This window comes from Bombina bombina, chromosome 2 (assembly GCF_027579735.1).
Source record: "Bombina bombina isolate aBomBom1 chromosome 2, aBomBom1.pri, whole genome shotgun sequence".
NCBI lineage: Eukaryota > Metazoa > Chordata > Amphibia > Anura > Bombinatoridae > Bombina > Bombina bombina.
In genome coordinates this window covers 793,832,648-793,859,864 of record NC_069500.1, presented here as the reverse complement: position 1 = coordinate 793,859,864, position 27,217 = coordinate 793,832,648, and the positions used below count along the sequence as shown (strand labels likewise).

At 36.5% G+C, this 27,217-nt stretch overlaps 1 protein-coding gene across 4 annotated transcripts in view; it reads right to left on the bottom strand.

The window, feature by feature from the left end:
* TPM4 (tropomyosin 4) overlaps positions 1 to 27,217 on the bottom strand; it is a 171,403-nt gene that overhangs the window by 48,861 nt on the left and 95,325 nt on the right. Inside the window, exon 1 of one of the 4 annotated variants that reach the window (XM_053702979.1) lies at positions 14,508 to 15,032. The exons of 2 other annotated variants lie outside the window; for them this stretch is intronic. In XM_053702979.1, coding sequence (XP_053558954.1) covers positions 14,508 to 14,639 — 132 coding nt within the window. In that variant the 5' untranslated portion in view covers positions 14,640 to 15,032. Of the gene's footprint in view, positions 1 to 14,507; positions 15,033 to 27,217 lie in introns of those variants that run through there. One more of the 4 variants, XM_053702978.1, reaches the window with a different exon arrangement.

Here is a 27,217-nt window from a genome sequence, read left to right as displayed (position 1 = left end):
GAACTGGTTAACTGTAGACCATAGGTCCCCTAAGCAGTAACAAAGCAGAGAACTGGTTAACTGTAGACCATAGGTCCCCTAAGCAGTAACAAAGCAGAGAACTAGTTAACTGTAGACCATAGGTCCCCTAAGCAGTAACAAAGCAGAGAACTAGTTAACTGTAGACCATAGGTCCCCTAAGCAGTAACAAAGCAGAGAACTGGTTAACTGTAGACCATAGGTCCCCTAAGCAGTAACAAAGCAGAGAACTGGTTAACTGTAGACCATAGGTCCCCTAAGCAGTAACAAAGCAGAGAACTGGTTAACTGTAGACCATAGGTCCCCTAAGCAGTAACAAAGCAGAGAACTGGTTAACTGTAGACCATAGGTCCCCTAAGCAGTAACAAAGCAGAGAACTGGTTAACTGTAGACCATAGGTCCCCTACGCAGTAACAAAGCAGAGAACTGGTTAACTGTAGACCATAGGTCCCCTAAGCAGTAACAAAGCAGAGAACTAGTTAACTGTAGACCATAGGTCCCCTAAGCAGTAACAAAGCAGAGAACTGGTTAACTGTAGACCATAGGTCCCCTAAGCAGTAACAAAGCAGAGAACTGGTTAACTGTAGACCATAGGTCCCCTAAGCAGTAACAAAGCAGAGAACTAGTTAACTGTAGACCATAGGTCCCCTAAGCAGTAACAAAGCAGAGAACTGGTTAACTGTAGACCATAGGTCCCCTAAGCAGTAACAAAGCAGAGAACTGGTTAACTGTAGACCATAGGTCCCCTAAGCAGTAACAAAGCAGAGAACTGGTTAACTGTAGACCATAGGTCCCCTAAGCAGTAACAAAGCAGAGAACTAGTTAAATGTAGAAATGATGCCATAGGGTCTTAGTGACAGAGCAATGATCAGATGCATTGATCTTGAAGGAAACGTGAATAAACTGGCAAAACAAGATATATACTGTACTTTATATACTGCACTTGGCCTTACTATGGTCCTATATCTGCATGTATCTAGCCAGCATTGTGTGCCCCACTGTAAGCACTGGGTGTGATGGGAAGGCCATACAAATTTCTAACTGTCTGACACTCACTAGAGAGGTCAAAAAGCAGATTTTCTTCAAAATGCCACAAATCAATAGCTAGTTTAGGCATTTACAATATTTTAAGAATTGCAGCAATAGATTGAAAAACTGCTTAATTCATTTACAGCAGCTTATACTCTAGAGGTAAAATGTCTATATAAATAAAACATTTTTTCTTTCATGATTCAGATAAAACGTACCATTTTTAATAACTTTCCAATTTACTTCTATTATCAAATGTTCTCCGTTTGCTTATTCTTTGTTGAAAATCAAGAATGTAAGTTCAGGAGCGTGCACGTGTCTGCAACATTATATGGCAGCAGTTTTGCAACAATGTTGTATATTAGCAAGAGCGCTAGATGGCAGCACTATTTCCTGTCATGTAGTGCTTCAGGCATGTGCATGCTACCTATCTAGATAAGATCATGAGAACGAAGCAAATTTGATAATAGAAGTAAACTGGAAATATTTTAAAATTGTATTTTCTATCTGAATCATGAAAGAAACATTTTGAATTTCATGTCCCTTTAAAAGGACACAAAATTCAAAACTAAAAACATTCATGATTCAGAAAGAGAATGCAATATATAAAAAAACACAACTTTACAATTTAGTTCTCTTATCAAATTGTGCACAATTTATTTACATGTACACTTTGAGGCACCAGCAACTAGTGAGCAAGAGTTAATTGTGTATATGAGCCTGTGATTTGTTGATGGCTATGACATGATACAGGGGGGCAGGGAAATATGAGGAAATTTCAAATTTGTCAAAATGTGAAATTCAGGGTGCTATGGCATTGTAGTCGTATAATGTATTTGATTATGCGATTGTACCGTCTTTAAAGGGACACTAAACCAAAAAAAATTATTTCATGAATGAAGTTGAGAATACAATTTTAAAAATTACTTCTATTATCCAATTTGCTTCATTCTTTAGATATCCTTTGTTGAAGAAATTGCAATTCGCATGGGTGAGCCAATCACATGAGGCATCTATGTGCAGCAACCAATCAGCAGCTGCAGAGCCTATCTAGATATGCTTTTCAGCAAAGTGTATCAAGAGAACAAAGCAAATTAGAAAGTTTTTTTTTCTTTCATGATTTAGAAAGAGCATGCAATTTTAAACAATTTGGGTTTCATGTCCCTTTAATGTATGTATGTATAGCAAGCATATATCAGCATTAAAAAGGGACACTAAACTCATTTTTTTTATTATCTTTATTTAAAAAGCAGGAATGTAAAACTTACCAGCCAGCCCATTTTAAGTTCAGCACCCTGGATAGTGCTTGCTTATTGGTGGCTTCATTTAAGCCACCAATAAGCAAGCATAACCCAGGTTCTCAACCAAAAATGGGCCGGCTGGTAACCTTTACATTCCTGCTTTTTAAATAAAGATAGCAAGAGCACAAAGAAAAATTGCTAATAGGAGTAAATTAGAAAGTTACTTACAATTACATGCTCTGAATCATTAAAGAAAAAAAAATTGGGTTTAGTGTCTCTTTAAGCACTTAATTGCAAAAGATCAGATTACAAAGCAAAGGTTTTAGCTAAATTCTTATCGTTTTGAAGTCCATGGACATGCCCCCTTAATAAGCATTGGTATGTTTATTTTAGCTCCTGCACTTGTGACGCAATCAGTGGGTAGAATGTTGCCGGGTCATAGAGCTTGTTCTTAAAGTAAGCCCCAAGCACATCTGCTTGGTGCATCCTTTAAGGCAGTGCTTTCCAAACTGTGTCGTGACACACTAGTGTGTCGGCAGCAGTGTGTAGGTGTGTCCCTGCTTCAACACATTGTTTGGAATGTACTTTTTTTTTTGGTTTCTGACTTTCTGCCTGCCTGATACGTATATCACGTGGTTGACACGTGATTGATACCTAGTGGGTCACAGATCATCTTAATCTATTGGCGCAACTCAGCGGGAACTGAAACTATTCCCATTGGCGGCTTTGGCTGCACAATGGCTCCTGACTGCATGTGTAGTCTCCTCAATCAGCTTGTGACTGCACGTATAGTCAGTGAGTGGGACAGCAGTGTGTTTGCAGCGCAGGCAGTAGTCAGACTGGCAGAGCTCTAAGGGTGGAAGCTTAAATGCTGAGCTGAAGTCAGAAGTTAAAGGTTAATTTTTTTTTGCACCTAGCTCCCAGTAGTGCATTGCTGCTCTTGATATATGGATAGGAAGTGGAAGCTTAAAAATGCTTGATGATGAAATGTGAAGGTCTTTATGTAATATTTCACCAAATATTCAGAAACTGTGTTCATCCCATCAACCTCATACATCCCATTAAAATAGTAAGTAGTTATTGGTGTTATTTAGGGCTGCAACTAACGATTATTTTCATAATCAATTGGCCGATTATTTTTTCGATTAATCTACTAAAAACAAAAAAAAATGTTTTCCCTGTATTTAAAATAAAATCCAAGCGATTTTGCCTGCAGCAGAGAAGAGGAGCTTAGATGGTGTTGAGGTGCTTGAGATGCATAAGTAGGGTTTTGCCAATTTCACAAAGGTGGGATATTTATTTTTGTTAACTCTCCAGCAATGCAAGTGGCCTCTTAATAAAGTAAGCCTGGACTTCATTCTAACATAAAAATATCTTGAATATCTATATGCAATGATAAATAACCAGCTATAAAGGTTAAGGGGGAAAAAAAAAAAAATATCTAGTCCGCTCTTAAAATAACAGATATATACTTAGAGGGTAAATTTTCGTACATATTACAATTAATTAAAAATATATACCGTATATTTTTTTAAAAAGTCAAAAGCGCTAAGGTCTATATATCAATAACAGGATAAAGCCTTACACATTTATCTATACAGTATATATAATCAGCAATAGCAAGCGATCCGCTAATAATTGTGCAAACAGATAATAGTGCACATCAATTCAAATACTGTAACTCCCATCAATCTAGGGCTAGGTGTAAATAACAAGCTGTGCACTATATAATGCAAAGCATAATCCCAAATCACCCGATTTTATATAAACAATCCAAATGATGACTCCCATTTTAATTCTGGGTTGCACATAAGCCAGGAGTAGTTGTAAACTTAAAAAGAAACTTATAGTGTCCGGAAAAAGTGAAAAGTAAAACGTCTGTAGGGCATAACCATAAAACACAATACCATGTGCAGGAGTGAAGCAGTTGGTGCTGTGCACAGACTAATTGCAAACCAACTAATCGATTGAGATTCGTTAATAATCGATTATGAAAATAGTTGTCATCGATTATATCAATTAGTTGTTGCAGCTCTAGTGTTAAACTTTTTTATAATTTTTGCACATACATACTGTTACTGGTAGATACATTTCGTTATTATATCATTTATGTACGTGTCCGTATCTGTTACAACAAGTTAGTTTAACCTCCCGTTTGCTACTATAACTGAATTACTGTGTCGCAAAATGATGTAGGTCTAAAAAGTGTGTCACCAACATGGAAAGCTGTGCTTTAAGGGATAACAATTCTTTACTATGTATAATAAACTAAATTTTGAACTGAAAGTCCCCTGGTATTACATTCTGGTTTCCCTGTACACCAATTTAATTTGAGTTTACACGGTTTATAATCTAGTGCCATACACAGTTTACAGCTGCTATATACATCAGTTGAAACATGATGCTTGTTATAGTAACTAAGAATATAAGCCAAGTGATCTCAAACAAAAGTAAATGTTCACGTGCAGCAGACAAAAAAAAAAAAAACAACCTGTACAATTGTATAAAATTAGCTTCTTTCCCCCAATGTAAGATGACACTAGTTCTGCAAAGAAAGAGCACACAGAGGATGGTCACATTTTAAAAACACTAAATGTGTTTCCATAATAATTTTAACAAGTTAAAATGTTGTTAAATACAGCACTGTGACATTTAAAGGGACATTATACACATTTTTTCTTTGCATAAATGTTTTGTAGATGATCTATTTATATAGCCCATAAAGTTTTGTTTTTTTAAATAAATGTATAGTTTTGCTTATTTTTAAACAACATTGCTCTGATTTTCAGACTCCTAACCAAGCCCCAAAGTTTTATGTGAATACCGTCAGCTACCTTCTCCAGCTTGCTGCTGTTTGTGTAAAGGGTCTTTTCATATGCAAAAGAAGGGGGAGGGGGGAGTGTCTTATTTGCCACTTGCAGTGGGCTTTCCAGCTACCTTTTCAACAGAGCCAAACTGACAGCTTATAAGTAAGTTTTTAAACAGTTTTATACTGGATTTTTATATCAGTATCTGTGCATCTTATTCTTTATAGTAGTTTCTATTACATGCAGTTATATGAAAATGAGTGTATACTGTCCCTTTAAAAGGGACAGTGTACTGTAGCATTTGATTTTCCATAATGTGTTTCCTATGGCTTGTTATACCAGAGTAAACAATGTATATGAATCTGTTCCTTTTGTTTATTTTTGTATATGAAATAGCTTGTTTTGTTCATTGAACCCACAACTCATTTACCTGTGCTAAGCTTGCAGGGAAAGCAGACCTCATATCATCTCTTTCTCAGTCTGACTCTGTATACACAAAAGGACAATACTTAGATGGGTAGTAAAACGTTCACTTTTCAAATACTCTCCCACCCTCACTTGGCAGAGGATTACAGCTGGTAAATCTTGTTTACATAGCTTTTCTATAGAGAACACAACAGTACTCATATATTCAGGATAGGTGGCAGTTTCAACAGGAAAAGCAGTTATTCCAAATAACAAATTAAAGGTAAATTAATTTGTACATAATTTAGTACACTCCAGCAAGTAAATTGGATCACTGGGAACAGAATAAAAAAGGTGGAAAATGTTACAGCACAATGTTCCTTTAGTTAGATTACAACATACATGGTTCAGAAAGTGTTCCGACTAAACTGGTAATAAAAGGAATAATTTGCACTTTTATATCCTTTAAAGTCAAAGCTACTACATGTACACCCTTTCACTACTGGGAGCTATCTAATACATTGGCAATGTCATGAAGCCTATATGTGCACCCACCAATCAGCAGCTAGCTCCCAGCATCTAATTCTACTTAGATACACTTTTCAACAAGAATACCAAGAAAAAAAAAAAAAAGCAAATTTGATAACTGAAAAGGAGTTTTAAATTGAATGCTCTATTTGAATCATGAAAGAAAAATGCTTTAAAGGGACAGTCAACACTTGTGGTAACATTAATCGATATTGAAAAATAAAAAACGAAGATCCGCCTGCACTATACCCCTTCTGCCTTGCCGCCTTGCTTCCTGAACTAATCACCGTCGATAACTTCTCTAATAGGTAAATATGGCAGCTGAACTCCCCCCACCGTTACGTAGCTACCTTCTTCTTCAAATGATCAGCAATAGGGATTTGGATTCTGATTTGCTGATCATTTGAAGAAGAAGGTAGCTACGTAACGGTGGGGGGAGTTCGGCTGCCATATTTACCTGGTATTAGAGAAGTTATCGACGGTGATTAGTACAAGAAGCAAGGCAGAAGGGGTATAGTGCAGGCGGATCTTCGTTTTTTATTTTTCAATATCGATTAATGTTACCGCAAGTGTTGACTGTCCCTTTAAAGTGACACTCAAGTCAAAATTAAAAACTTTAATGATTCAGCTAGAGCATGCAATTTTCCAATTTACTTCCATTAACAAAACTATGCACAGTCTATTTATATTTACACTTTTTGAGTCGCCAGTTCCTACTGAGCATGTGCATGAATTCACATAATATACGTATATGCATTTGTGATTGGCTGATGGCTGTCAGAGGGGAATGGAAATAGACATAACTTTGAAGTTTGTCAGAAAAAAAAAATCAAATTACTCATTTAAAGTTCAGACTAAGGGGCCGATTTATCAAGTGTCTGGCGGACATGATCCGCTGTAGCAGTCATGTCCGCCAGACATCGATAAATGCCGACACTTGTGCAATTTTGCCCACTGCAGATTTGCAGCCAATTGGCCTCTAGCAGGGGGTTGTCAATCAACCCGATTGTATGATATCGGGCGGATTGATGTCCGCAGCTTCAGAGGCAGCAGATGAGTTAAGGAGCAGTGGTCTTAAGACCACTGCTTCTTAAAGGGACATTATACACATTTTTTCTTTGCATAAATGTTTTGTAGGTGATCTATTTATATAGCCCATAAAGTTGTTTTTTTTTTTAAATAAATGTATAGTTTTGCTTAGTTTTAAATAACATTGCTCTGATTTTCAGACTCCTAACCAAGCCCCAAAGTTTTATGTGAATACTGTCAGCTACCTACTCCAGCTTGCTCCTGTTTGTGTAAAGGGTCTTTTCATATGCAAAAGAAGGGGGAGGGGGGGAGTGTCTTATTTGCCACTTGCAGTGGGCTTTCCAGCTACCTTTTCAACAGAGCCAAACTGACAGCTTCTAAGTAAGTTTTTAAACCGTTTTATACTGGATTTTTATATCGGTATCTGTTCATCTTTATAGTAGTGCCTATTACATGCAGTTATATGAAAATGAGTGTATTCTGTCCCTTTAAATCATGTTTCCGGTGAGCATGAAGGCTCGCGTGGAAACAGGTATTTGGCCCCATTCGGGCCATGATAAACTGGCCCCTAAGTGCTATTGCATTGTCCTTTTATCATGCATTTGTTGATTATGAAATCTACTGTATTTGCTGTGAATGAAATGCCAAAACACAAAAAGTCACAGGGTGGCAGCTCTTGGAAAATTATGATGCTATACGTCATAAGGAAAGTGCTGCTACACAGCTTTACACTGGAACACAAGTTAATGAAGATAAAAATGAATTTCTTAACTTTACATTTCGACTAAGATGCTCAGACAGCTTGATCACATTAGCTAAAGAAGTACATTATGAACATATGCAATGTCTGCAGCTATTTAACACAGATCTGTCCTAACAATAAGACAATGTGACTAAAGGGAAATGATCCATAGCTGAACTACTATGAGTAAGACAGGAAGGGGAGTGGCAGCACTATACTGTATACAAAGGGTTCAAAAGGAAACCCAACCGGCTTCCTGATATCCAACCAGCCCCAACTCATATCGGAGAACGTGCTCTGTTCAAACAGACTGTGCTTCAATGCAGCTTTATTTAAACCATAAAATGCCAAATACACAAAAGGTTTTTATATTATAGTAATTTTACAAAATAATAAATATTTAGGAAGATGACAAGCCTTCCAGAATATCGAGCGCCTAGACACATTCCCAGCATGTGCCAAGAAATGGCCAGTATTTCTCCTCACACCCCATGGCTGGTTTAAAGGAATAGAAAGATCAAAGATGAAATCTACATGGTTGCATTTCAGTTTGAAACAGAACCATTTTTGCAATACACTTTCAGCAGCAGCAGCAAAAAAAAAAATTCTTCTAGTAAAAGTTATTACTGCTTTTCTGCAGCATACGCACATATCCAGTAAGGACCCGTGCATTAGTATTAAAATACCATGCCTGCTCAGAGAGTGGTGGGTATTGCTTCTGAAGACATAATGTTTCATACAAGCCATTGCCGACTCTCTGAGAAGGGCTGGTGTTTGAATACTGGTGCACAGGCCTTCACGGGATATGTGTGTATGCCACTGAAAAACAGTAACAACTTTTACTAGAAGCACTTTTGCTAATGAAAGTATATTGCAAAAATGCTATTAATGCACCTGTGCACATTTCATTTTTGACCTTTCTATCCTCGCTTAAATGTAAGCCAATATGGTTTCAATGTTTGTGCACAATTATTATTCAATTAATTTATGTTAAATTATACAAATTAAATATGTGCTGTGGAATGGATAGCTTAAAATGATCGTTAACTTCGGAGTTCCCATCAGCAATATTTGTAATGAATTATTAAATAAGGGGCACTTTCATTCATGAAAATAAAATCTAGACGCTTCATTTTTAAAATAATTCACCTTTAGTGTAGTTAAACATTGTGCCGTTCTTCCACCCGCAACTCATAATCTTTGTGTCTTAAATTACAAATCCGTGTCTATCCAATTGTTGCATGCCCCCTTTGGCACCAGTTCATGAACATTAACGCTCCCTGTTTTGCATGCGTAAACAAAACAGGGGCGTTAATGTTCACAAGCTGGACGCCAAAGGGGGCAGGGGCATTAATGTTCACCAACTGGACGCCAAAGGGGCCATGCAACAATTGGATAGACCCGGATTCATCATCTAAGTCACAAAGATTATGAGTTGCGGGCGGAGGAACGGTGCTATATTTAACTACACTAAAAGTTAATTATTTTAAAAATTAAGCATCTACGTTTATTTTAATGAATTAAAGTGCCCCTCATTTAATGATTCATTGCAAATATTGTTGATGGAATCACCAAATTTTCCCATCACTTTAAAGGGACAGTATACACCAAGTTTCATATAACTGCATGTAGTAGACACTACTATAAAGAATAAGATGCAGATACTGATCAAAAAAATCCAGTATAAAACCATTTAAGAAGCCCTCAGTTTAGCTCTGTTAAAAAGGTAGCTGGAAAGCCCACTGCAAGTGGTAAATAAGACAATTCCCCCTCCCCCTCTTTTGCATATGAAAAGACTCTTTAAACAAACAGAAGCAAGCTGGAGTAGGTATACATCGGTATTCTCCTGAAACTTTGGGGCTTGGTTAGGAGTCTGAAAATCAGAGCAATGTTATTTAAAAATAAGCAAAACTATAAAAAAAAAAAAAAATAAAAAAAAAACTTTATGGGCTATATAAATAGATCATCTACAAAATATTTATGCAAAGAAAAAATGTGTATAATGTCCCTTTAAGTAGCATTTATAAATAACAGAAAATGTTACATCCATGTGACTGTTCAAGGTGAATCAACTACCGTCTATGTATTTTTAAAAAAGTTGGATGTATTAATACACAGTGCCCTTTGTACAATCTTAGATAAAATATACAATAATCTTTAAATATTAACCAAATGATCAATCTGGACTGGAAATAGCACCAGAGTAACAATGTAAAACTTCAATACAAATTGCTGCTAGACTCTGTATGAAGCCTCTTCCTATAACTTTTCTGGGGTCAAATCTAGTATTGAAATTGTTACAGGTTATATTGGCCGAAATATGATGTGAGATGAAAACCAAATATACAAGATAGCTATACCACTCCTTGACTGTCCATATTCATCTCAGTGTCTAAAGTCATTATTCCTACTGAATCAGCTTGTTCCTAAACTTGCTTTCCCAGCTTTTCCACAATTAAATAATGCTACATCCAAGAAAAACCTCACTCCTCACATGAGCTAGAGTTTGGCAGCATAACAATAGGGTGGTTAACTGAACCCACGCCCGTCTCTGCACAGATATTAGAAAAAAAAATCTTGTTAACTCCTTTCTAAAGCCAGACAGACATGCTGGATTTGTTGAATAAGTCAATTGTAGTTCATTCTAAAGGGGCTCAGACTTTACTAGAGCACAAGTGCATTATCTGCTGTAACCTATTCAAAAGGACATTAGATATGTGTTGCTTTTTGTGTAAACATAGTGCATGTCAAACATTGCCTAGGGGGGCAACAAGCAAATTTTGCAAATGGCTGCTTTATGCAGTTTGCAGCATTTTGATCACCAAGGTTACGGTTTACTTTTTCACCTATCACACAAAAGCAAGAGGTCCCTTTAATAAAACTTTGGCAACACTTGCTATGTGATTATATACGTACAGCTATATTAAAGCAGACTTTTTTTTTTTACGTTTGTTAGCCATGGGAGGACGGATTTCTTTGGGTTTTTATCTTTTTAAACAGGTATTACATAATGTGATTTTTTGTCACTAATAGTTTAGTTGTAACGGTCCCTAAATGACCTCAGCAGAGGTGATGAGACAAGCCAATAAAACATTAGTTTATAGAAACTAGAACTTAACGTATTTTTTTTAATATTTAAACAGACCATTTTAAAACAATGCATCTGCATATTACAGGCTATTCTTTACGTCAAATACATCATATCTAGTGTCCTGGTATTAGTTATGTCAGCTATTGCAACTCCCACAATTCAACAGCTCTTTGTTAGTTGTGTTTTGTTTGTTTGTTGTTTTTTTTTACCACTGCCCGCAATATAACCCCCTCTGGCATCAGTAGCGATTCCAGAGCTATAGTGCAAAACATTACACTTTATATACTAACTTTATGACTGTGGTTAGCCTTGTTGCCATCAAGCCCAGATTGGCTCCTACAAATAAGGAGAATGGTGGGTGGAGTTTGGCTATTGAAGAAAAAAAGGAATTGCTGTAAAAAAGGATGTTAATTTGTTTAAAAAAAAAAAAAAATGCTTTGCCGATATGTCATTCTATAGCAACACAACAGAAATATATTGTAAATACAAGGGGGCCTATTTATTAATGTGCTTGCGGAAATGATCCGATATTGCGTATCATGTCCGCCACACATCGGTAAATGCCGACAGCATTACGCTCTCTGCATTTATCATTGCACCAGCAGTCCCTGTGAACTGCTGGTGCAACGCCGCCCCCTACAGATGTGCGGACAATCGGCCGCCAGCAGGGGGTGTCAATCAACCCGATCGTATTGCATCGGGTTGATTTTAGCGATGTGTGTCTGCCGCCTCAGAGCAGGCGGACAGGTTATGGAGCAGCCTGAAGGTTTGCCAGAAACACGGGGCATCAAGCTCCATACGGAGCTTGATAAATATGCCCCAAGGTGTTTACCCTCCATTTAATGTTTTGCCAATGACATCATAAAAATTAAAATTGCACCTTTAACGACCACTAGATACCCTGTATGTCGCTGGTCATTAAGGCGTTTTTTTGGTTACATATAGTGCGCTATTATACACTCCCTGCCTCCAGCTGGCCACCGGAAATGGAGTAGTCTAGCGCTGGCGGCGAAACCGCACTGTTAAAAATGCAACCCCCATAGAATCCCTTAAGGGGTTAAGATTTATTCTTGCAATTGAAAATCGACAGTACCTAAATACTGGCATTTGTGTATAGCGATAAGGACGTTTGCTCTTCATGCAGTCTCAGTCCATTTGAATGGGCATGTCCTTCTAAACAATACATTGTAGTTTCAATGAGCAAAAAAAAGCCATTTCAAATACAAAAACAATTTTGACTGCATTTGGAATCTGAAGTCATTGGAAACACATTAAAAGGGGAAATGCATCCAGTGTTCCATTTACAGTGGTGTGGTTTTGAATAAATTGCTTCAAAGCGTTACGAGAACCAATAAAACACATTCTGTCATCAGTAAAAGTCTAGATTACATGTCAGAACATCCTGCAGTAAATTGAATCACACTGTTGAGAAATAAACAGAATGTCTAACAATTGCGAAACTGTGCTAAATGAGCTCATAGGATGATTCATATAGAAGAATATGCTGGTGCAACAGGTAATGCTTTCCTTTATTGTCTGGCGTTGGCTATGTTGGAACATGAAAAGATTTTATTACACTGAACTATGTGTGAAAAGTGAAAGTACAAACATACATACAAATAGGGACTGGAATTTCCAGTGGTCCAGGACGACTTAGAAAAGTTATATTTTCCTATCTTTAACATTGAGTGGACTACTAACTTTTTCCCTCTGGGCTAGTAGCTTTAAAAGGGACAGTCAACCTTTAAAAAAAAAAAATGTTCCTAAACTACTAACAACCTCTCAATATCGTAACCGCTCACTTAAGGTAAATGGAATACTGTATCTGGAAACTGAGCGGTTGTTAGTACTTCCTGCAACAAAAAGCCCCCCTTGAACATAATCTGCGCATTGCGCAAATTGCAGGGCCCCCGCGAATTCGACTAGATTCAATTTTGGGAGACTGAATACATCAGGGTGACGTAGGGGTAGGAGGGCTCAGGCGGCCATCTCTAAAAGGCCGAGGATGAAATAGTTGATTTACTTACACATTTCTTAACATTGCACTTTGGGATACTGTTTGATGTATTTAGCTTCAATAACCTTTTACATATATTTTAGGAACATTTTTTAGGTTGACTGTCCCTTTAACCCCTGACTAGTAAACCATAGTGATTTTTTTTCCACACACACAGATCCGCAAATAAAAAACATTAAGCAGCCAGCACCTAAGAAGAATAGCAGTCTTTGTATTGCATATGATGAAAGGTAGTGCAGTCAGGGGCAAGACATAGGTTAGTTAACCCAGATGTACTATAGCATAATTCAAACATTTGTCAAGCTAAATATGTCAAATAGCAAAACCAAAAATATATTAAATTGTGTAACTTAATCTCTAAATGTTAGTTTATTTTTTTTTTAATGAACCCTAATTAAAAGTATAGGCATGGAGTGTTAGCCTGAAAGGAAGTGACCAATTGTTCACCATGAAAAAATGGTCTAAAGGAATGTTACCTACAGGAAGTTGCTGGCAAAGTTTAATATGGGCGGAGAGCAGGGTTGCCCCATTGGTACACAGACTAGCCCAGTGGTCTCCAGAAGCCCTTTATAGATCAGTGAACCTTGAGGTGTTTAATCCTTATTCAAACTGTTGAAGTATAATAATAATATATATATATATATATATATATATATATATATATATATATATATATATATATATATATATAGCGCATTACCCTATTCATTTGGAGAAAATAGCCCAAATATATCTACTATACGGTATATATTTTAATCCTTAAACACAGTTTTGTAATCAAACTACATATTTTCCTGAGACATGCCACCATAAACTTGTTTTTTCTTTTGGGGGGGGGGGATCATCCCTTTTCTGAACGAAATCTAAAACTACTGATCAATATTACAAATAATTCTAAGTAACCATATTAATCTTCATGTGTACAAAGCAATAACACCTTTGCATTCCTGCAACTGATACACAACAAAACATAAGCATGAATTTTACTTCTAACTATCCTTCTGTGCATCAGAAAATGTAATACAGGATAATGTGACATCACTGCTGTGTTAAAGACACACCCACCCTATACCTTTCAAGTGTGTGTATATGTATGTATGTATATAAAGAATAAAACTACAAATTGTACATAACTAAGGAAATAGGTCCCAGCAGTTCAAAATCATAGAAAAAAAAAGTGTGGTTTTGTGCTTTAGTACAAGAAAATATATCTCATGTACCATGTCATATAACTATAGGAAATATGCATTGAGAAATAGCTTAACAATAAGATCAATTTCATGAACTGAGATCACCTTGACTACTCAGGTATACTTTTACATAAACAGCACAGATATTCAGTAACATACATTGTTTAAAAAAAAAACACTTTAAGGTTTTATAGAGTTATTGATGCAGAATGATTTAAGAGGTGGATTAATCCAAGTTAAGAGGAAACAGAATATAAAGTGGTGATATAGATCTCTTTGTACAGTATAGCAGGCAGGATGCTCTACAGGAGGAAGAATGCAGATGATCTTGGAAGAGAACAGAGCAGGAATCAGAAGGAGAGAAAGGACAGGAAGCAGAGGCCGTATTGTTTAGAGTAGCAGCGCCTCACTTTTCCACGCATATCCCGTTCAGTGTCCAGCTCCCTTTGCAAGCACTGCGCTCTATCTTCAGCATCGTCGGCCTGTTGCTGTAGAGCCTGGATCTTTCTCTTGACTGCTTCCAGTGAGTTTAAACCAGCCATTCTTCGTCCAAAGGTCCCCTTCTCTTTTTGCAGCACAAAGTGAATTTATCAAGGATCTACACAAAATAGGCTTCCAAGTTGATCTCTTTCCACTAAGCTTTTTTTTTATGTATATAAAGTCTAAAATGCAATATTGCACTACAATTAAATAATACTTTGAAATCTGATCCTTCCCTGATACAAAATTCCTTTTTTAAAATATTGCACTTAAAATAAACCCTTTCGGTAAATGAAATGAACAGGCTGCAATATTATTAAGATAAAAAAAAAAAATAAACTAGAATATAAATATTCTTTTAAACCAGCGGAAAAAAAAAAATACTACAATTGAATGGAAACACTAAAGTTATATGGGTGCAGTCACAATCCTTTGAGTGCTGCCTGCAGAATGAGCCTAGTGAATGAGTTCCAGCTTGGAATGCTTGGGTGAGGTCATTGCAAAGGTGGGCGGTCGCCGGCTGAGTGGGCGGAGTATAATAACGACGTCACCGACGGGGGTGTTTCCCGCCTAAAAAATATGCAACGTTTTTGGACTTATTTGGGAAAGAAAATGTGGATTTTCCACCCTTTTCCCTCCCCTTGCTGAGTGACTAAAGCTTCTCATGGAAAGTTCACACAGGTCCCAGGGCTTGTCTGCCTTCCGAAATCAATGGTAGCTCTCCTGGCTGATAGCTGATTCAAATGAATATTATAGTGATGCAAGTTTGGCTCTTGAGTTGCCGTTTTATTTTTTATAATTAACCCCCCCCCAAAAAAAAACACATATATGTTTGATTTATAATAACGTATATGTAAGATGTAATTGTAGTTTAATTAAACGAGCACTGTTTATTTAACGAAGTAAATGAGTTACAATGTATTTCCCACTTTTGGCCATTCACCCTCTCACTTCCTTACCATCAGCAACAGCTATTGAGTTAGATACAGTTTGCTGTTCTCATAGGGTGTCTCATTCGTCGTCATTGCAAGAGGAAATACTAAAAGGCGAGGTTTATGAAAGTGCCAGTGTGCTATTTTTGTTTGTATTCTTGCATTAGTAGCATACTTATTAATTTAACGCACCATGAATTATTTTTTTTTTTTTTTAAAGGCCAACAACAACATAGCTATTAGATAAACATAAGGATAAAGTTGTCTAGTATATATATATATATATATATATATACAATGTATCGAAGTACAACAAGTAACAAGTTATACAAGTAGGTACAAAGTATTTGCAAGGATATTGAACTAAAAGTAGCCCGTACAGTCCTTAAACATGGAAGGCAATTGTGAAACAATAATATCCAGATATATCTTATTGCCTTATTAATAGTCCCTTCAAAGCCGGTTTCTGTGATGCAATTAGCAAATAGCTGGAGAAAGGTAAATACCTAGGCAAAAGTCTCAAGACAGATCAACAGCGATCATAGGCTCAGTTGAAGCCCCGCAAGTACAGTGTGAGTGGGGGGTGAAACGCGTGTAGGCTGTATCTCAAGCTGTGCAGGAATGGCTCTGGACACACGATGAATTAAATGTTGATCCCAGCACAGTCTGAAAATAAAGCAGCATCTACCTGAATTTACATAATTTGTGAGACTCCCACGTATATTGTTACGTATGGAAGAGGATCCCAAGCTGTTTGCAGATCTAGATGCAACGTGGTAGTGAGTCTCACAGGAAGCGGTTTACAATTGCTAACCAGGAGAAAAAGTACTTTTTAAAAATATCCTATGACCGCTGTTGATTTGTCTTGAGACTTTTGCCAAGGTATTTACCTGTCTCCAACTATGCACTAACAGGCTTACAGAAACCCGCTTTGAAGGGATTATTAATAAGGCAATAAGATACAGTATATCTGGATATTATGGTCTCACAACTGCCTTCCATGTTTAAGGACTGTACAGCTACTTTTAGTTCAATATCCTTGCAAATACTTTGTACCTACTTGTATAACTTGTTACTTGTTGTACTTCGATACATTGTATAGTGTATACATAAGAGTGTTTCAGCATAGATCCTGGGTACGGCTTTCCTCGCCAGCTAATTTCCCTTCCGGGTTTTTGTTGGGGCTGGTGGAGGTCGGGTGTTGTTCAAATCTCTTTTGGTACTATTTTATTATATTTGACTTGTGTATACTTTGTATGTCTTAGGGGACAACATAGATCCTATCATTTTACCCGTTCAGGCAATATCCTTTTTGGAGCCTGGTGACGGCTGTGGTGTTGTTGTTCCCTTTAAACTCTAAGACATATGCAGTGCCTTTTCCTGTTCATTTTAAAGTTGTATACATGTATGAAATTGCATTTTACGTGTTGAATTCATGACATTGTTGGATGCGTATCTTTGCACATTTGGGGATGTATCACATTTCCGCTACTGAGACTTGCTAACTTTTACTGTCAATTATGACAATGATAAATAAATGTTGGACTTTAAATTAAAAGAAGTGCTGAATTCCCTGTCTTTATTTAAGAGCTCATGTATACTTTGGGGGCTCTGGCTCATCTCCTCTGTGGGTGAGTTAATATTTATAATTATCTTATTCATGGGTCTGCACCATTCAAGGTTATAACTTTGATATAATAGTCCAATTAATTCCAATCACTTATGCCGCTTGTTATGTGTAGCTTATATATATATATGGATACATACATTGAGAGGTACCTGTAAAAAAAAAAAAAAAAGCATCTTAAAGGAACATAGAACTGAAAAATATATATATTTAATGATTCAGAAAGAGCATACAATCACCTTTCCAATTTACTTCTCTTATGAAATGTTCTTTATTCTTTTTCTATCCTTTTTTAAAGGAGTAATAATTCAGTACTGGGAGGACAAGAGCGGCATCTATTTGCAGCCCAGTGGCGGTTCTATGGGGGTGATGAGGGGTGCTATGCACCTCTAAACGCACATGGAGCATCCCTGTTGAACGGCAAAGGGCTCAATATATCATGTGTGCTGTGTATTCACCACCTTTTTTAGCCCCTCAAATATTAAGTTCTAGAACTGTCACTGGTGCATCCACCAATCAGCAGCTAGATCCCAGTAGTGCATTGCTGCTCTTGAACCTATCTGGTATGTTCTAAACAGATACCAAGATAATAAAACAAATTAGACTATATAAGTGCATTAGAAAGTTCTTTAAAATGTTGACTTATCTGTCCCTTTAAGTGTGTTTACTCCTGACTTGGCTTACCAGTTGTATCCTGCTAGCAAACAGCAATATATTGCTACTATGTGTTTCATTATAGCAGCTCTAACATTTATGAATTGCTAACATTGTAATCAGAGAGTTGCAAGTTTATTTTGTGTGTTCCTATGGAGTGCGCAAACTCAGGTGACAAATGGGAATTGTTCCTGAGTTTACATGAATGGTAGTTGGGCATTGGACTCAAGACACCTACATAATAAGAAGCTAGGTTCTACCCTTTTTGCTTTAGAAACTCTGTATTGAAGTTAATACTAATTTATTTTTCAATTTAAATGTTTAAATTTCTTCTTAAAAGGGCATTAAACACTTTGAGATGGTAATATAAAATGATAAATTGTATATATATATATATATATATAACTCTGCAATTATTTATTTTGTCCCATTTTCTTGTAGTTCCATTCTGAAAGTGTGAGCCTTTCAGTTACTGTTAGAAATGGAAGTGCAGAACACAGTTATATTCCACACAGCCATTGGCTGCACACTCTAGTGACCTATTTATAACTTTGTCTAATTGGTCACAGCAGAGAAGGTAACCTAAGTTACAACATGGCAGCTCCCATTGTTTTATAGACACAAACTTTACACTTGTTTTGTCAATATTTAAACAGCTGACACTTTTAACAAATACAGACTAATCTTTTTTTTTTTTTTTTAATGCACCATTTTGTCTAGCATTTATTTAGTGTTTTATGTCCCTTTAAAATGATAGTAAATCCTAGGGTTTTTGAAACACTAGGATTTACCAGTACTACAAATAAAGGGGGCTTTCAGTCATGAAGTATAAAATACTTAATGCTGAAAGTTCCTTTATTTGCCTGCAGCGTATGCCGCGCTGAGCACCTCAGGCCAACCCACAGCAGAATGCTTTTATCTCAGTAAGGTGATGTTAGCCAATAGCGTGCTAGATATACAGCATAATGCCAATTGGCCCACACGGCTATTGGATAAGAGGTGGAAATGTCACCTAATTGAAAAAAAAAGCATGGGCGGCCTGAGGCGCTTAGTACGGCATATGCTGCAGGCAAATGAAGGAACTTCATGACTGAAAGTCCACTTTGTTTGTAGCACTGGTAAAACCTAGGGTTTCAAAAATGCTAGGATTTACCCTCACTTTAATGACGTCATCTGATTTTGAAAAAAAAGCTTGTAGCTACACATACATCAATATATATGTACTCACACTCTAGCTAACTGTAAAAGGTGATGGTAAGCCTAACCTATAGGAAACACCCTGCTTACCTTTAGCAAGCTAAGAACATCTAATACAGTTCAAAGGGACAGTTTAAAGGGACATGAAACCCCATTTTTTATGTTTCAGAAAGATCATACAATTTTAAACAACTTTCTAATTTATTTCTATTATCAAATGTTCCTAGTTCTCTCTCTTGGTATCTTTTGTTGAAAAGCAGGTACGTAAGCTCAGGAGTGTGCCTGTGTCTGGCAGCAGATTTGCAAGAGCACTAGATAGCAGCAGTATTTCCTGCCATGAAGTAATCCAGATGCCTACCTAGGTATCTCTTCAACACAGAATATCATGGGAAATTAGCAAATGTAAAAATAGAAGTAAATTGGAAACTTTTTTAAAAATGTATTGTTTTTTTAATCACAAAAGAAAATGTTTGGGCTTCATATCACTTTAACTGAAATTAAATGTTTACCTTTGAACTAAGAAAGACCAGTTCTTTACACCTGTGCAGCAAAACCTAAGCTGAAGTTGCTCAGGATACAGCAGAATTTAGTTACATTTAACTGTAGACGATGTAGAAGACAAATATTTAAAACACATATTTTGCTATGTTTCTAGTCTAAAATCTTGAAACATACATGAAAGGGGTTAAATGGTGAGCTTGGAATGGACGTTTGCAGAAAGGATACAAGGTGGAGAGTGCATTGTGATATAGCTTCTATTGTCTGTTTACCATGACACATAAACTGTCAGTATGAAACAACATGCCTACAGGGCATCACAGAATGTGAACAATTACAAGAGGCAACAATTCATTCAAAGATCTGTAAGATGCTGTCAGACACTTCTAGTGTTTGATGAATTGTCAGACGTATGCAACAAAAGAACGTTTCTAAATAAGCTTTCAGTTTAGTTTGCTGTCTTGGAGACCAGGAAAAAAAGCAAAACAAGCTCCAGAAAAGAGTATCAGTATTATATAGGTTTATCAGTAACTGTCCCTTACCCGAGGCATATAAATACTGCTCATATCATTTCTGAAATACCTGCTGTTTCTGTAAATTCAAATTTGGAATAGTTAGGAATACCTAGTCCTGTGCTCAGACAATACAAAATTACAAAGAAATACAGTGTGTATATATATATATTTTTTAATTTGACGCCCCCTTCTTCAGAAAGTATACATACTATATGTATACATATCTATATAAATAATAAGTATACTACTCTGTATAGGTAGGTGTGTATATATACATACATAAATACATACATACAATATATATATATATATATATATATATATATATATATATATATATATATATATATATACACACACACACAAATCTGAAATACATTACTTATAAATAAGAGATAAATAGCCCAGATGTTCAAGTAAATTATGCAACTTTATGAAATATTCTTACTGCGGGGCTGTATTAGAATAATGAGATCCTACAGTTTGCATAAGTAGCCAGGATTAAAAGGGTGTTGACTTCCTAACTGGCCACCAAAAAATGTTTATTAAAGCTCAAAATATATCTTGTATATTGTATTAGAAGTTGTTGCTAGTTGTTAGAGTTGTACAAGCTAATAGGTGCCAGCCATGCAACAACATTCCATTGCATTTCCTTTGGCTCTGAATAGCATGGGTTGGGCCATCACTGAGATAGAGTATAAGACACGGATGATGTAGTATATGGGTGTATAAACGTCTTTTTTATATGAAGGGCCGGTCATTAATTACTTTTATATTACAAATGGATACTTGCACTATCCTCATTATGTGGGGATTTTATTTTATAACTATCCTTGAAATATTTTCCCGAAAAAAAATTGAAATAATACTATGAAATAATCCTCTGATATTATGTTATAGAAATGTATTTTCTTTTGCCTATATTGGGCCTGATTACAAGTGGAGAGCTATTTTAATGTGTGCCCATAAAGGGGCAAATTTGCCTGTTTATAGGCGCACGTTAAATGACCAGCCATTTCAAGTCGGCATTTATCATTGCCCCAGCAGTTCTTGTGAACTCCTGGTGCAATGCCGCCCCCTGCAGATTTGCGGCCAATCAGCCACTAGCAGGGGGTGTCAATCAACCCGATTGTATATGATCGCTTTGAATTCTGTCCGCGGCCTCAGACCAGACGGACAAGTTATGGAACAGCGGTCTTTAGACCGCTGCTTCATAACTTCTGTTTCTGTCGAGCCTGAAGGCTCGTGCGTAAACAGGGGCATCAAGCTCCATAAGGAGCTTGATAAATCAGCCCCCTAGTCACAAATTAGTGATACATTCCTTGTTTCTGGACCTGTACAACTTAGAAATTGCAGCGGACGACTTAGAAATTTGACTTTTCCCTATCATTAACATTGGGTGGACTAGTAACTTTTTCCCTCTGGGCTAGAAGCTTTTAACCACTGACTAGTAAACCATAGTGATATTTCTCCACCCCTGTATATATGTTAAAAAAGTTTCTTCCTAAAGTTCCAAATGACTTGTTATACCTACTGCAGAGTATTAAATGTAAGGGAAATTGTTTTTGTATGATTATTTATTGTATTTAAAATAATAGATTTGTGCTTATTAAAACCACCACCTTTTGTTCTCAAGGACATGCCCACAAAAATGGGCTAAACCTGTATGTAAAGCAGATCTGCTAATGTTATCTATAGATGACGTCTAATAGTTCTTGAAATGCTAATTATGGCTGGAGGGGGGGGGGGGGTTCAGTGTGCAACCAGTGCAACCAGCTATTTCAGACACAAAAATCTCTCTCTTGTTTCTACCCCCCACTGCAAGATTAACTGGTGCTATTGTGCACTGTTTACATAGCTTTTCCACAGATAATTCGATTGTTAGTCATATTTTCAATATAGGTGATGGTTTTGCAGGCAAAATCAGCGACTTCAAATAACAAAGTTAAAGGTACATTGTACACTAGATTTTTACTTGAATAAATGTTTTGTAGATGATCCATTTATATAGCCTCTCTGGGGGTGTTTTTCTAGCAATGTATAGTTTTGCTTCTTTTTTAATAACATTGTGCTAATTTCCAGACTCCGAACCAAGCCCTAAAATATTAGATGTAGACCCAGGTCTACAGAGTCCTGCTGCTCTTGTTTGTGTAATCAGTCTTTTCATATGCAGGGAATGGGGAGGGGGTTTGTTCTTCCTGCTTTCTCAGCCCCTTTCACTGTGTGTCCCAGCCTAACCTCATCAACAATGCTAAACTTAGAGCTTCTAAGTAAGTTTCTAAAAGGTTTTATACTGGATTTTACATCAGTTCTTTATAGTGTCTATTACATGCAGATATATGAAAATTGGTGAATGTCAATTTTCATGAATGAAAGTGCCCTTGTTTTTAATATTTTTTTTAAAAAACTGGGCACTTTCACATGAAAATTGACCTTCACTTTAAGTTAAAAGAAGCAGTTTGCAAACAAGTAAATACATTCCAGCAGGTAAAATGGACCACTGGGAACACATTGAAGGGATACAATTTCAGAATATGTCTTCATTTTTTAATTATGCTACGTAGCAGTAATAGTAAATTATTTTTTATGTTATTATCTGAATAAATAACACAAACCAATGATCAGATAGTCATAACTATTTATTTGGCTTAAAGGGAGAGAAAGGTCAAAAATGAAATGTGCACAGGTGTATTTCAGTTTAAAATATAACAATGTTTGCAATATCCTTTCATTAGCAAAGATGCTTCTAGTAAAAGTTATTACTGGGTTTTTTTTTGCGGTATATGCACATAACCTATGAGAATCCTTGACCACACCTCAGTGAGCTGGTGTGTAATCGCTTCTGAAGATACCATTTGTGTCATACATTCCACTGCTGACTCTCTGAGAAGGTGTAGTGTCTGAATACTGGTATGGATATGTGCACATGCCGCTGGAAAAGAGTAATAACTTTTACTAGATGCATTTTTGCTAATAAAAGTATATCACAATAATGCTTCTATTTCAAATTTAAATGCACCAATGCAAATTTCATTTTTTTTTTTAACTTTTCTATGCCTTTCAATATGCAATTTTTTTTCTTAATTCTGACAATAATTTTAATATTTTTATTTTCTAATATGAATTGTTACATCGTCAGCTAAAATATCTACATGGTTTTACATGCAAATTGGTGAAGATATAGACCTAGGTAGTTTTACTGTAAAGAATTTTCATATACTTTTTCCCCCCCAAAAAAACAGGAACTAATGAAAGAAACATAACCATGTTGGTGTGCAAGAGAATACACTCAGCTAAAAACTCTTAACCCAGACCAACCCAGATACTAATTGCCTCAGGATATTATCATTACAATTTGTGTTTGCATGGGCCCCAGCGTGGTATAAAATTACATAGTAATTCACACAATTCAAATTGAATGTTGCAATCTTTAATCAGCCACCCTTACCGCCATTCATTTCACCTATGTATGAGGCTTGTTTTTTTTATTGGCAATATCATAAGTGATTTGGATATCTTAATTATATACAAATTTCTATAAATGTTTTGTGCATGAGGGTGAAAAAAATCAACAAACTGTAGGCTTGGGAGTTTTCAAATAGGCTTTTAAATGTCTATTCATCTAAGTTTTGCACTTTGTATGTTTTTTTAATATTCTGGCACCTGAGTCTCCAGCAATTTATAATAGAACAGTAGAATAATAAAGTATCTAATTTGGTTAATGGGCATCTGTAAATTGCTGATAGTTTACAGATTAGACTGAAAAATATCCAAATTCAGAATTCCAAAATCCAGAATTATTCTGAAATCTAGAGCATTTCATTAAAGGAACACGAAAGCCCCACAACTTTCCCTCATTATTCAGAAAGAGCAAACAGCTTTCTAATTTACTTATATTATCACATTTTCTTCATTCACTTGGTATTGTAAAAGCAGGGATGTAAGCTCAGGAGTGTGCATGCGTCTGGAGCACTATATGGCAATAGTTTTCCAAGAATGCTATCCATTTGCAAGAGCACTAGAAAGCAGCACTATTTCCTGCCATGTAGTGTTCCAGACATCTACCTAGGTATCTCTTCAACACAAAATATCATGGGAACGAAGCAAATTTGATAACAGAAGTAAATTGAAAATTCTTTAAAAATGGTATGCTCTGTCTGAATCACAAAATAATTTTTTTTTGAGTTTCATATTCCTTTAATATTTATTTATTAATATTTTTTAAAGATAACAAGCTCATATTATTTTTTTTTCTCTGCCAGTAAGTCACTATCTTCTCTCCCTGTTTTTTTTATAAAATGCCAATAGTAGTCTATATTTATTTAAAACAACAGCTATTACGTTTTCTGATTATAGAACTATGTACTATGGGGTCGATTTATCAAAGGCTTCACAAGCCTTTTGACCCAATACGACTGCAGGTTCTCTCAAGAGAACCTGCACGCCGTATTTATAAAGCAGCGGTCATCAGATTGCTGCTTTCCTAACCTTTCCCAACCTCTAAAGTGGTGAATTTTAATATCCCTGGGAAAGTCCGCCCAGGGAGATTGACAGCTCCTGCCCGTGTGTGATTGGCTGTGCATGGGCAGGGGACGGGATTGAAATAGCGCTCGTGTGCAATGCTGAATTCCCACCAGGTTAATTCAGCCCGTTAGAAGCGAGCTGCGGCGGACAGGGGCGTGTATGTCTGCCCCTGTCTGCCTCAGCTTGATAAATCTCCCACCTAAGTATACAAAAGTATTAAAAATGATATAAAACTACCTTTAGGTTGTATGTATAAGATGTATTATGACATGTAACTATTGCCTAAATTACATAAGATATTGTTGTTTACACTTTGGCTCACCTCCCCTACAAGCTGTCCCATTTTAAAAATGTAAACATACAAATATTCCAAAATCCAAACTTTTCTGGCCCCCAGCAATTTAAATAAAGGGTTTTGTACGTGTATTTAATATTTTGAGCATACAGTGTGCAATTTACATTGGGTGTTTTAGGGTGGAAAGCCTCAGTGGGTGTGGTGAATATTCATGTAACTTGCTTAATTGATTGCGTAGCTGAAAAGTGACCCTGGATTTTTATTTTCAGATGTTGGCAAGTGTCAGTTATGAAAAATAACAATGATGTATATGTCAGCTGCATAGTCTTGCACAGCCATAGTTCTTACACTTTTATTGTACAAGACAGACACCTTTTATTATCCCTAGTAAATCACATGACTTTAGCACTGGGCTACATTACACAGTTCACTAATCAGTTTTGCCTCTCCACAATGTAACTAGTTTAATGTAGCTGATGCTGAATCGTGAGACCTATTAATCAATTTACCACCTTTTCTGTTAAGGCCTAGTTTGCTGTTGTAAAGTACCTCCATTAAAGTCAACAGAGATGTTTTATGTTACCACCAGTTTACACAGTTTACAACAGCAATAAAATCTAGGCTTAAAGTGAAGGTAAAGTTTTTCCCAATGGACAGGGCTTACATTTAATTGTACATCAGTCTTTCACTTTCCTAAACTACCTCTAAATATTATAATATAGAGGGTTGTTTTTTTACATAGCTCACATTCTGCCTCCTGCTTCCCTCAGTCTATCTTTTTTCCTTCTATGATGTTGTACAACCAATCATAATTGTTGCCGCACGGCTCATTCATTGTAATGTGTGGTTGTGTTTTGCAACTTAAATTCATTAGGGTCCCTGGTCCAGATGACGCTTCCCTATCAATCTGGGCTTTTAATTATGCTGAGTACCCTATTCAGACTGCAGATATGGAGTGTGCTTAGGTGATGCAGATAAATCATATAGGAGGATGTAACTTGCAGCTCTCAACTGTGCTCTGGCTCTAGAGAGTTATTGTGCAAGCTCTCCCTACTGGGAGGTGGTGGCTATTGAAACCATTCTGCAGTAGAATGTAGTATCTGAATGTAGCCATGTGTCTGCACCAGCTAGAGAGATTGAGGTGCACACAGCCCACTGCTACCCCCTCAAGGATACTCAAGGAGACTGGCATACTGGAGCAGAAGGGGATCCAGTGTTTCACGTATGCAACGCTATTAAGAGAGGAAGAGAAAGATCTCAGTGTATTGTTCAGTTGCTAAGTCTAGTCGGTCTAGAGCACTGGTTTTCAAACCTGTCCTGAGGCCTCCCCAATGGTCCAGGTTATCAGGATTACCTTCAATGCCAGCAGGTAAAATAACCAGGTTTACTAATCAGCTGATTGTTTCACCTGTGCTCCAGTTCAGATATCCTCATAATATGGCCTGTTAGGGAGGTCTGAGGTCAGGTTTGAAAACCCTGTACTAGAGAATGTGAGGCCTCCTTCTTTGGGAGCAAGCACAACTACTAAATACAGAACGGATAGGACCACTCTGCACACCACTACACTGCAGAAAAAGAGATGGAAGGAGGAGGAAAATATTTAAATCAGACACAACTGAAACCATCATTTTTAATAAAAATTAAGGATTGAAAATAAAAACAAATATAGCGGTTTACATTGGGCTAGGATTATAAATTCAATGACCTTATTGTAAAATCTTTTTATTTACCATCACTTTAGATGGACATGAAAGTCAAACTTTTCTTTCATGATTCAGATAGAAAATTGAATTTTAAACAACTTTCCAGTTTACTTCTAATATCTAATTTGCTTAATTCTCTGAGTATCCTTTGTTGAAGAAGCAGCAATGCACTACTGGGAGCTAGATGAACACACATAATTGGAAGCATTAGGTTAAAAACACATTTTTTTTCTAGTTAAAATTGATACTACTTGATAAAATGGTGAAAATGCTAAAAATATTCCTTAATAAACAGCATCTAGTTCTTATAGAGGGACACCATTTCTTATAGTGCAATAGTATTGTGCCAGTGCACTTTTAAAATTAAACAAAAGAGAAAGAACAGCAAATAAAATGCTGGCGTTGGTTGTTTTTTTAGCAGCTGCCCCAAGGGAACTTACTACAGTACTCGCATAGAGTGATGTAAACGTTGGAGAAAAAAATGGATTTAATGTGTTTTTAAAATAAATGTTACAGCCTTTGTGGTAATTATTAACAACAATGTAACCAGCTAGCAATACGACTGTAAGCTGTATTTACTTGCACTCCTCACTATCGCATGCTTTTATTGCCAGTGGTGACACATTGCATAATGCCACTGGTACTTGCAGAGCATGCGCTATAGAGAAATGTGCATGCACCTGGCTTACCGCTGT